General features: G+C 39.2%; 2 protein-coding genes across 4 annotated transcripts in view; both read right to left on the reverse strand.

The window, feature by feature from the left end:
- Positions 1–8,714, reverse strand: part of LOC136855631 (dual specificity tyrosine-phosphorylation-regulated kinase 1B-like) — a 121,327-nt gene extending 112,613 nt beyond the window's left edge. For 2 of the 3 annotated variants that reach the window (XM_067132790.1, XM_067132789.1), the window contains exon 1: positions 7,025–8,714. In XM_067132790.1, the coding sequence (XP_066988891.1) occupies positions 7,025–7,220 (196 nt within the window). In that variant the 5' untranslated portion in view covers positions 7,221–8,714. Of the gene's footprint in view, positions 1–4,134; positions 4,325–7,024 lie in introns of those variants that run through there. The other variant, XM_067132791.1, reaches the window with a different exon arrangement.
- A 2,837-nt stretch (positions 8,715–11,551) lies between these two features.
- On the reverse strand, positions 11,552–11,875 carry LOC136855589 (uncharacterized). The gene has a single exon (XM_067132682.1). It carries the CDS (start codon positions 11,873–11,875, stop codon positions 11,552–11,554), a length of 324 nt encoding a protein of 107 aa, XP_066988783.1.
- Positions 11,876–12,441: the final 566 nt, after the last annotated feature.

Genomic DNA, 12,441 nt, shown 5'->3' on the forward strand with positions numbered 1-12,441 from the left:
CTCAACCCTGTTTAGCCTTTGGCACTGATATAAGGATTGTTTCCAAAGAAGTTGCCTTTCATCAATTCTCCATCCAGTCTGTGTTACTGTCCAATCTTAACTGTCCATGCAATCCACTGCTAGTGCTGCCCGAAGCTCTCATAAATTAATGAAGGTATATATAAATACAATCAAAAACTGTTATGACACCAAATGAGTATAAGCACAGTTTCAAACTGCTTTGGTAACCTGAATATGTTTCATTTTGTTTTCTATGTGAAATAAAGAGGACATTTGGAACCCAAAAATTATGAATACTGTATAGGGTGATGAGCTGGGTGACTTGAAACCACTTGCAGCATTACCCTACAGGTCAAATGCTACGACATTCAAGATTTTTGGCTATTTAATAGGTCAAGAGTGGAATTCAGCTCAATCGGATACCCAGATCCAACTGCTTACCAGAAGTGGGAACACAGTAGACAGGTGATGAAGGGAACAATTTCTCCTCAACTTCTATATCTAAGCTCATTTCTTCTTAGAAATCTGCATGGTGAGAAGTGAATGACTAAGATTGATGACAAAAATAGTCTGACGAATGGGAGGATAAAGATTAACAGTTCGGATTTCAAATTTATTTTTAATGTTTGCTAAATACTGCAGAGTTCTTTATAGCTATCCACTCATTGCATCCTACAAAGCTGGCTTATGTTCTCTTTCCATGGTTGCTGAATACAGATTCACTGTCGAGTGTGGATATTGGCCCTTAATGGGTACAAAACTGCTGTTCCAAATCATCATTTTTTGCATACCCCATCTCCGAGATACCTCTGAAATTGTTCATTACTGAATTTAAGATTTCCAAAACAAATTCTAATTTTTCACTGTATATATTATTATGTCATCAGCAGTCCTGCAATCCCAAATGCCAATGGTAAGCTGTACTCTTTCAAAATACAGGCAGTCCCCGGTTTACGACGGGTCCGGCTTACGACGTTCCGAGGTTACGGCGCTTGTCAAATATATTCATGAGAAATTATTTCCCGGTTTACAACGCATGTTCCGGGGTTACGACGCGCCGTACGCCGATCCGACGGAAGAAATATGGCTGCAAAACGGCAGAATAATCAAAATTTGGAGTTTTTTTTTTTTTTTTTTATGAAAAGCTCGATAAAAATGCAATTTACACCGTTTTCAATACACCCAAAGCATTAAAAGTAAGGTTTACATAGGATTTTTGACGATTTTTCGGTTTATGACGCGGCGGAAAAACGGAACCCCTTTCGTAAACCGGGGACTACCTGCATCTTGCATACGTTTGATTGCCAAAGTTAAAGAAACGTGGCATTTCTTTTAAAACATACTTGGGAGATGTATGGCAAAGTTATGACAGAAATTGAGACATGGATTTGCTGGAAACAGTCTTGTGGTTGTAAAGCTGAGGAAGTTGTGCAAATCATGTTTGTTGTGAAATAGTCGGGAGAGAAGTTGAGAAATAAAGGAAGAGGCTGTTTGTAGTGACCATGTCCCTATAAGTACCTAGAAAATGCAAAAGACAGGAACGACAGAGGTGCAATATGGGTCATGAGGTTGTAGGGTGCAGAAGGTTACTGTTGAGAGCTACTGTGACTTTGAAACATTCATTACAACAATAGCAGTTGAGTAACTCGAGACACATTTGTGCTCCTTTTGCCACTTAAAAGTGTTAATGTGCATGATTTAATAAATATTACTGTACATATAATTGGTAGTTCCTGTGGATTGTTTGGTTAACCAATGATCTCAAGGTCATCATAACTGATTTGAGTTGTACATTTAATAGCATGGTTGCAAATATGTACAGTATCAGAGGATTCAGATTAGACATTATACAATATATATATATATATATATTAGATATTATATATATATATATATATATATATATATATATATATATATATATATATATATATATATATATATATATATACACAGGCAGTTCCTGGTTATCGGCGGGTTCTGTTTCTGAGGGTGTGATGATAACCAGAAATCACCGCTAACCTAAAACTGGCGATTTTCAGGGGTTATTTTCGCTATCGGCGCCTCTGTTAGGTATGTATTGGAGGCAATACCCAATTATTGGCGCCAATAAGCGAAAATCGGCTATTTTCGGTGCCGATCAGTGGAAATCGGTGATTTTCGGTGCCGAAAATTGCCGATCTTTGTCGCTAGACAAGCGCCATAAAACCAGATCGCTGTAAACCGAGCCCGCCGTTAACCAGAGACTGCCTGTATATATATATATACACAAGAAGTGCCCGGTTATCGGGTCCTGACGGCGTGATCATAACCAAAAACTGGCAATAATAGCACTGATCCCTGGAGATCGGTACCAAAAATCCAGTTATCGTCACTAGACAAGCGCCATAAAACAGGAATGCTGATAACCGGGGACTGTCGACGGGTCAGGCTTATGACGTTCTGAGGGTACGACGCTTTTCAAATATATTCACCAGAAATTATTTCCCGATTTACGACGCATGTTCCGGGGTTACAACACATCACATGCCGATCCAACGGAAGAAATATGGCTCCAAAACAGCAGAATAATCAAAATTTGGAGTTTTTTTGATGAAAAACTCAATAAAAATGCAGTTTACAACATTTCCATACACCCAATGCATTAGAAGTACAGTTTCCTTAGGATTTTTGACGATTTTTTGTTTACTACGCGGCGTAGGAATGGAACCCCCGTTGTTTATAAACTGGGGACTGCCTGTATGTGTGTGTATATATATATATATATGCCACCAGTTACCCCAACTGTTTCGAGTACAGTACCAACATCATGTGGGTCAGGAGCTTGCAGCCACATCCCTGGAGACTTGTTGAGAACTAGAAGGCTTGACCTTTTACTGGAATACCCTCTAAAAAGTACAAAGGTGTACGGTAAAAAATACTTTTGTATATTTCCCCTAAATTGTAAAAAAAAAAAAAAAGAAGCAATATGTGCCACATGCAAACTCTGAACCGCAAAATCATGGAGAAACTTAGTGCAGAAAACTTCCAAACATTAGCTTCTTCATACTCATACAAAGATAACTCCTGAAAACATTTAAAATCCCTTGCATGGGCCAATCACCTCTCGTGCTTTCTGGATTTTAAAGCCCTGCCCGCGAACTCAACCTACCATCTTATATATATTCAGCTCTCTCTAGCCTTCATTCTTCTACTTCTTCCTATCAAATATAAACTATACAATTGTCATCAATCTGTTGTTGTCCACTCTATGTGACTAATCATCTCGAAACAGATCTGTCCCTTAGCTTGCACTGTTTTTTTCCCCCATTTTTACATATCTTTACAACTCTCGTATTTTAATTCTTCTTTTACTAAATATGTAAACAGCTCATCACAACACCTTCAACCTTTTTCCTTCATTTCCATTCAAGGTCAACACTTTACATCCATATAAGAGATTTGGCTCAACAACTTTATATATTACAAATTTGATTTAACAGACACTCCTAAACTCTTCCCAATCTTCAAAAAAACACCCTGCTACCTTCTTTGCCTTACCTATATGATTACTCACTTCTTTCCACACCCTAAGACCATCCATGGTAATTGCTCCTAATGCCTGTAAGACTATGCCAATTTTATTCTTCCAACCATTCATTCTGTATCTTCATAGTTTCCATTTAACCAAATAACCTGCCATGCTCATCAGTGCTTCTAACTTTCTCCTTTTACAAAACTTCCAAACTCTCAACACTATTTTATCCCCAATTTATACTGCATCACCTACAAACACCTACCATCATTAACCCTACACTTCCATCTACAGTACTGCCTTCTTCCACCACTACATCTATTCAGGCACGAAAAAGCCAAAGATGTAACACATCTTTGACTCTCAATCAAAATCCTATCATACACCTTCCCTGATACATTCCTCTGGAACCTCTCCCTTGTGTACTCAAACCTTACACACCTTGGCAATCCATTCAGCTCTGCTATCATCACTGTACTGCAGCATCGAATCTGTACTACCATCAACTTCTGGTGTCTTACATTCTTTAAATTACTTAACTGACCTCCTTAAGTCACTTTCACATTCAGCTTAGCCCCTTCTTGCGTTCGCCGTACTCAACAAACGTTCAAAATACTCACTCCATCGATGTAAGATGGTAGCATTCCTTTCACACAGCATCTCTCCATTGGCATGTATTTCTTCATTCACCATTCAGGTGTGTGTGTGTGTGTGTGTGTTCCTCATTTCCAAATACACTCATTCTCTGGGAGAGGCTGTCACTTAGAGTGCTACCTGTTTCGTTTTTCGGCAAATGTTTCCATGCGACACTGATTCGTACTCTACTTGGCTAATTACAGTGCTCAATACCTATGTAATTCACAACTTAGATCAACAGTAGCATATATATTAATGTAGAAAAAACAATTTATATATATACTGTATGTATATATATATACCAGTATAAATGTATGTATATACATATAATGCATATATGTGTGTATACAATATGCATATATGTATATATATGTATACAGTATATACATATATGTATATATAATTATATATATTCAGAGTAAAGGAAATTTCAAGTAATACAGTACTGAACAGTTATGTAGAGAAATAAAAACCATTGTGCACTTTCATCTTTAATGCAGCATTGCCTGAAAAAGATATAAAATTTGAAATGTATAAACATGACGCTTGCGAAGGACTTACTTTCCCTACTCAAGTAAGGGAGACAGATCAAAGGAGTTCACCACTACCAAAGAGATGCCACTTTGCTGCTCAGAAATTGGGAAGAAAAAATTGTCTAGTTATTCTGCAATAGAATTCATAAGAATAGGTCCAGTAGGAAAGAATAACAATAAAGGGTTGGCATAAATAAAAAAAGGAATGAAAACTTGATCACACAATGAATGCACTGTTTTAATATGCCGGTCTGAACTATCATAACTGCAAATTTAGAATAAATTAGTTTCGGGTACTGACGAAGGAATAAATAAGTTGACAAATGAATGATGCTATTGCGATCTGGTTAGTGAATTAAAAGAAATTAATATTATTGGGTGTAATTCAATACTAACACACATGACTGTTTCAAAATAACTCAACACAAGCAAATCCAGATAAATTGCAGCACCAAAAACTAGTGTCAGTAATGCTGTATGTATAACAGCCTTGCAACAGTCCAGAAAGTAAAAAATATTATCGACAGGTTACTTAAAATTTAATTTAAATTGGGAGCTGGACAAAATAAGAGCTACAATAAAAATAATGGACTACAAAAAAAGCAATAAGGTATGAACAGCAATTAGAATTAAATAAAAAAATCTAGCTACATTTTAGGATGTACCAAACTTCAGTTTAAAACACTGTAACAGTTTCCCCACCATACAAATCAAAACACATAAATAGGTAAACAACTGAACAATACTGGACTTCCTTCCTCTTGTGATTGCAGTTCTGATTCTCAATTTATACTTTATCACTCAGAAACATAAATGATAGCTACTGTCAATGGCTACATTACCATCCACAATCATATATTTCAAAGGTACACATGATCAAATGTATCTGACTCATGGTTAAAGGTACCAAAATGTTCCTGTCAAAGTGATACATTACAGTAAACTGGGATACATCATCTCCTGAAGCATTTTGGTAAGAAAAATTTACAATTACAAACTACAGTACACTATCATATCAATAGCTTCCATGTAAAAAAAAAAAAAAAACTGTACGGTAACTGACATCATACAGTACTGGATAAATTAGACAAACTCAAGGTGATAGTCTGAACTAGAAGCGTAACTTGTCACTTCCTGAATATACATACAGTAAGGAACATATAGTTTGAATTTGCCTTTAAAAATGCAATATACAGATTACCATCTCAAAAAGAATGATGATGCTGACCCTAACAAACTCCTTTATAATTTACAAACTTGACAAAAGTTTACTGAAAATACTGAAAAAATTATTTAACCAAAACTGTAGTAAATCAAACTACACCAGTTTAGCAAGATGTTTCATAATAACAGACACCCTACGGTATTTTTTAGGTAAATCTAAGCAACAGCTCTGCACAGACTGTGACCTTGGAAACTGATTTTTCCTATACTTTTAGTTTTGCTGATGACGGAGGTGGTGGTGATTTTGTCGGTCAATTATTATTAACCTCATATCTACCCAACATGGCTGGAGACCCTTTGGGAACGAAGGGTTTTGGCTGGGGGGAAAACGTTGGGAGAAAGACCAGACTGCCATGTTGTTGTTGTGGAATGGTTCCGCACATGCACAAGTCATTAGGGAGCCATATGTTTAAGAAGGGATTGGCACAGGAAACCTATTATAAAAGGAACTATACGTAAGCTAACCTAGCAGGCCATGTTGCTTAGCCGGGGGCAGAGCCCCCAGGAACCCCCAGTGAAGGAAACTCCTCTTTTTACCAAAAGCTCCCCTATAACACTACACAAGCGCGGCAGCATTCCAGGTTGGCCAGCATACAACTTCTGAGGTTAATTACAGTTTAATTACAGTCAACCGACAAAAAAATAACAATAAATTCTTGATAAGCAACCAAAATACTTTAAGAAAAATCAATTTCTAAAGCAATACCCCATGCGGAGCTATTGCTTAGTTTTACTATTTTTTAATATTCAAGTATCCCACAGCTAACAGTAATAACATATAACTTCTCTAAACTTTACAGCACTAAACATTATTGAATTTTACAAGTTACTGCAAAATGCTTCATGTCTAATAACCTAAGCACAAGCTGCTATAATAATGAAACTGAAAAGTATAGTCTGATACATTGAGAGGTTACTGTGCTTTCTAAAAACTATAGAAATCTGTGACCCCGCAGTATAAGCTATCTATTAAACTCATACCTTTAATCGTGAGGATATGCTATATCTTTCTATACTCATCTCAGCCTTAGGGTAAATCTATTTCACAATGAAAAATCAATCTCGCATGCTAATAAAAATACAGCCTTATAAATCTACACAATTACAAAATACTTACGCATTTGCTTGGCTCTTTCTTTATCTGCCAGCTCATGTTTGTGCCAGGGGTCATGCCGCTTGTGCTGATTAGGGGGGGCCACGGTCACCCCCCAGGACTTGTCCATGGCTTGGGCTGCCGCGGCCGCCCCTCCCACTCGCCCACTGGCTGCTGCGGCGCCCGAGCCGTCCCCCCCTCCCCCACTCACCAGCACCATGGCACCCCCGCCTGCATGGCCCGGCCCGGCCCCACCTGAGTTCTCGCACTCCCCTAAACTGGCTATCCCCGCACCTGCCAGGCTCTCTCGGCTGCTGCCTTTCACTGTCCAGGATGTTCCTGGAACGTCCACCTCCCAATCACCACCAACACCACATCAATCACTAACACTTCTTTCTCTTATTTCCACTGGTCATCCCTTTTCCAAAATCCATCAAAGCAAAACTGATTAGCCTAACCTAGGCTACGCCTTAACACGAGCTGTCTCCTAGGGATCACAGTCGCTCAATCACAGCCCTTCTGGTTTCCTCAACGCGTATCACACGGACCCAGATTTACTCCAGTGTGGAACTTCGAAATGTCACAGCTTCCTAATGATACCTTCAGAGTGTCTCGCCTTACTCCTGTGATATGTTTGAGATTCACGAGTGCTTGGCTAGCCTAGAGGGTCACCATGGTCGAACTCGACACCTTAATCGTTTCCAATCACACAATCCACGGGTGGGCTAACAAAACTACACTTCTCTTCTTCCTTGGTCCCCTTGCAAGTATGATCAGTGAATGTGCACCATCAGCTGATTCATCCTCCTGCATATTTGGTCGCTGTTCAAACACTCACACGACGACGACGACGACGGCGACGGCGACGGCGACGACGACACCAACGAGACCATTCCAGGAGCCTTTGTCGTTTTCCTAAGCGTTAAAAGATCACACCCGCTCATCAACCTAGTCTTAGCATCATCGTGAGATAAGGATAAAGAGAGTCCTACGCCGTTGCCACGGATTCCTGCTCCTCCTCTACGGCCTCTTCCTTCCTTCCTTCTTCCACTGACACAGGAGGTGAACCTCCACCACTTCCCTTTTCGACACTTTCCCGAGGCCTAAATCAATCGGGTTTTGACGATATAGTGTCAAATGGTCCCTTAAAGGATGATTTCTTGATGGGTTTCATTGAAGTGAAGCAGCATGTGCCTAATATTTGTAGGGAATATATTGATCTCACACTAAGTTTGTTTACGTTTTGGCCGTCTGGGCGAGAGTGTGTCCTCCCCCGCGCGGCAAAATGGACCCGCCCTCAAGGGTCAAAACACTCGCCCCAAAACACTAATAACACTCTTATTTCTCCTCCGTTCGGGGCATTTCGTGTGCCACACTTCGATATACACACTCTGGGTGGTAAATAAATACCCTTCGACACTGTAACTCTCCGTTAAATAGCATAAAAGAGGCACTCCTTGCCACAAACATGAACAATCGCCAGTCCGTCCACCATTTCTTATTTGAATGCACACGTTTAATCACTCGCTGACGTATATCTAGCCTTTCCTGTGTATTTATTATATTATTATCATGTGGTACAAATGTCCGCAATCACATATTTCACAAGTATACTGATCCCACTGTGCAATTACCAAAATAATAGACAAAATCGATCTGCGGAGAGTAGGAGCGCACTCTTCAAATATGGCAGCAGCGGTCTTCACTAAGGCTTGTTGAGTGCACCAGCAGTAACCAAACCTAACAAAACTTTATGCAACTGTTCGTTCAATTCCCATAATTTTCGCCTTCGCATTTGACTTATTTTACCCATTTATGCCAAAATTTAATGTGTTTCTTCAGTTATATTTATAAATTATTAGTAAATTGTGTATTTTATTTAGTATATTGTCATTTACAACTTTAACGCATGCCCGCTACGAGGCGTCATGATGACCGAAACATAAAGAAACAAGTTGAAATGTGACAAAAAAGCTAAATCTTCTACGAAGACCGTCGTCCCGTTCTCTCTCTCTCTCTTTTAGCAGAGACATTACCTCACTAACCTCTACTCTCTGCACTTCTACAACATCTACCGTTGCAATAATATTTTCTATTTTATCGTTTCACATGGCTACCCGGCCAAGATCTGAAACGTCCGTTTCACATGCCTTTGTTTTATCTGTGGGGTTTAATGCTCTGCTACCTCATATGGCCGCACATCGTGCTGTCACATTTTCTAAAGCTCCGTTTAGTATATTTAGTACACTGAACCTCCTTTAATGCAAGTTCATTCTAATACCAGTCGGGTAGTCGTTGTGCAGAATGCAAGTCTTTTCAGCTCTGCCTCAGAGAGGGGACCAATTACTGAACTGATATCTGAATAAATAATTACTAAACGTTCGTGAATTTAATAGTTCCAGCAAGTGAAAAATCTGCCACCCGAGAGACTGAAAACAGGATAATCAACTTTTCACGCTTTTTATCCTATGGTCCCTATTCATTAGCATAAAATAATGTCACGAAGATCTATTGCTGTAGCCTGAGAAAGAGCTAACAGCTATATTTTGTGATGTGTTGGGCTAGCGTGGTTCCCTTAGCAACAGGGCGGTGATGTGGTGGTGTAACTTGGCCTCTCATTGGTGTGCGCGGCAACCCAGACGACTCTACTGACAGATTAAGCCAATCAGAAAGCCTGTAGCAAAGCGTGTGGACAGCAGAGGCTAATGCGCGCGAGAGCCATATTCTTGGAAGACGTACCGAGTTTATTTTAATCTTGCATGGTTAATCTAAGGATAAATATGACTTCTTTATACATGATAAAATGAATCCTAGGACAAAAAAGATGCTCCGCCGACGGATGTGAGCTGAAGCAAAGAAATGCACGGTGGTAGGAACTGCATAAAGAGAGAGGGACCAGCTAAGCTCGGGTTTATTTTCATCTGGCCAAAGGGGAATGAACTGTTAATGGGTTACTTGGTATCTTAGAATTAGGTCACTGACATTAGATTACCATTTTCTTATAACAAGCACCAATCTCAGGAAGACCTTGATGGGGATCCGAAAAACTCTGCGTCCGACCTTTCTTTACAAAGCTAAGTATGAAGAAGCTTTAGTCACGACGTTACACGGTCGGGTAACAGCTGATGCTCCTCAGGGGGAATAGGCATTCATTGGGTTTTTTTAATATTATGAGTTTCAATGTACAAAACGACAATTTTAGCATTAAATATATAATTTATCTAAATTCAATCAATATTTTACGTAATGTGTTATCACGCAGAAGTGTTGCAAATGCAATATAAATGGGAGGGTAGCGACTCTTCACGAAACAAACAAACAAAAATCAAAGCAAAAATAGAATAGCAGCTCTGAAATAAAGAAAGGCTGTTAGTTGTTACTAACTTGCGTTAATTTGAATATAATTTCGATTTTCATAAACTAAGGACCAAGAACTTCCTTTAATGCACTTTTTTTTTAAATATAATGCGAAACTTGGCTTTTCTATTGAGTGAATCCAGTTGTTTCCAAAGAAAATCGATCTAATTCTAGAAAGAAACTGAAAATATCCACAAAAAGACAAGAATCTCATTGAGTAGCCGGCAGCATATAGGATTTTAGAATAATACTATGGTAACCACTCACGAGAGATATTATCATCAATAACAACGGGGTTTAAATTTCTGCCCCGAGCAGATATTCGGCTCTGTAAAAAGATTAATACGATTGTAACAAATAGGAAAAAAATAGTAATTACATTTCCTACATTGATGGATTTGTCTGAAGTTAATTATTATTAACGATAACAATAAAATAGAAATAAAGTAATAACAACAGTAATAGCAGTCCAATAAGACTTACCGATATTACTGAAGATGGTAATACCAGTAGTGTCGATCAGAGTAGGAAAATTAGCTATAAGAATAAAATGCTAGAATTCAATTTAACACAGTGACGACAGTAACAAAAAATCCCGTCAAGTCGTTTCGGTTTCATCAACAATAAACCTAGTATTAACGAGTTAATAATCTAAGTAGAATTATAATACCGGAAGAGATATACATCAGCACAGGAAAAGGTAGAATTATATGGATGATTATCAATAAAAACAGATAAACATCTAGGAGACAACGGCACAAACAACAATTGACAAATACAATATACAAAATTACATCTAGAAGAAATAGTGATTTGATATGTGACCAGCAGGTCACTATAGGCCTTCGAAGATGTTAAGGAAAAGTTGCCTAAACAATTCAGCAACTAGTTAATGCCTTACTTCGTAGAAACATCCAAACCTAAAACAACCCTCCAAGCAAGAGGGTTCCACTTGTAAGTCCCAAAATTAGGAAAAATACGAAAAGCTGTTGAGATGCTCTTGTCATGGCTTAAGTTGACATCTTGTAGGTTGGTTGGTCTAGATTAACTCAGCCTTATGCCAGCACGAGTCCTTGTTAAATAGAATAAGTGGTCATGTGTGGACCGCTGGACTCTTCATACCTATTAAATCACCATTTCCCATGAACTGACCCAGTAATTCGATGGAGAGTGCCCCTGAGTTGCATTTTTTGGTCACACCACTGAAGCATTACCTTGGAGTAAGGACAGCACACTTCTACTGTGGTCTTGATGTGCTTCCTGATTATCAGACAAAATGAAGATGCTGACGTAGCAGATGCAGAAAGGGAGGTCGCCAAGGACACTGTCCAACAGTCTTTTGAACGTGACACCAGAGTTCTGGAGGCTGAACGTTGGGTAGCTGAACGTGTAGGTTCCAAAAGGTGTGATGACTGTAGAGATGTCCTCGTGTCGTAGTGGAAACTGGAAGTATCCCTTCATGAGGTCAAACTTGGGGAAGACTCTTGCTCTGCGCAGGGTGGAGGTGATATCTGCCATGTTTGGATGCTTGGATCCGCTTGCAGACTGAGGCACCTGTAGTCTCCATAGCAGAACCAGGAGCTGATGGTTTCTTTTTACTGTGTGGAGTGAGGGCCTGTTATTTTGATGTGGTATATACTGTGCTACACTGGCATCCATCAGTGTTCCTTGAATAGTGAGAAGGGCAGCCAGGTTGTTGAGCAGCAGATGGCAAAGTCACATTTATCTCACCAGGTCAACTTTCTTGGGTTTTCTGTGGGCATTGAGGTCCAACAATGTCATGAGGGACTTGAATTCATTTCAGAATGCCTTTGCTGTTGTGTCCCCCATCAGGCTCTTCCTGTATGATGTGCAACAGAAAGGAGACTTCGTTTAACAGGAACTGGTATAGGTCATTGCAGGTAATCCTGCCATCCTGGGTGTCTAGCTAGTATACAACAGAGGAAGAGGGTTCATGGGATTGCCTTAAGGACATATCCTGACCTATCCATCAAACCTGTGGCATTTAGGAGATTTTCCTATTCATTTGTTCATTGCTTTTTCAGCACAGATTTAAATACATTGTTGATACTTTCACACTACCC

Source organism: Macrobrachium rosenbergii, chromosome 32 (assembly GCF_040412425.1).
Source record: "Macrobrachium rosenbergii isolate ZJJX-2024 chromosome 32, ASM4041242v1, whole genome shotgun sequence".
In the NCBI taxonomy this organism is placed as follows: domain Eukaryota; kingdom Metazoa; phylum Arthropoda; class Malacostraca; order Decapoda; family Palaemonidae; genus Macrobrachium; species Macrobrachium rosenbergii.

Bases quoted from the DNA above. Each gene is read 5' to 3' on its own strand.
- LOC136855589 (XM_067132682.1), bottom strand. From the start codon at position 11,875: ATGGCAGATATCACCTCCACCCTGCGCAGAGCAAGAGTCTTCCCCAAG.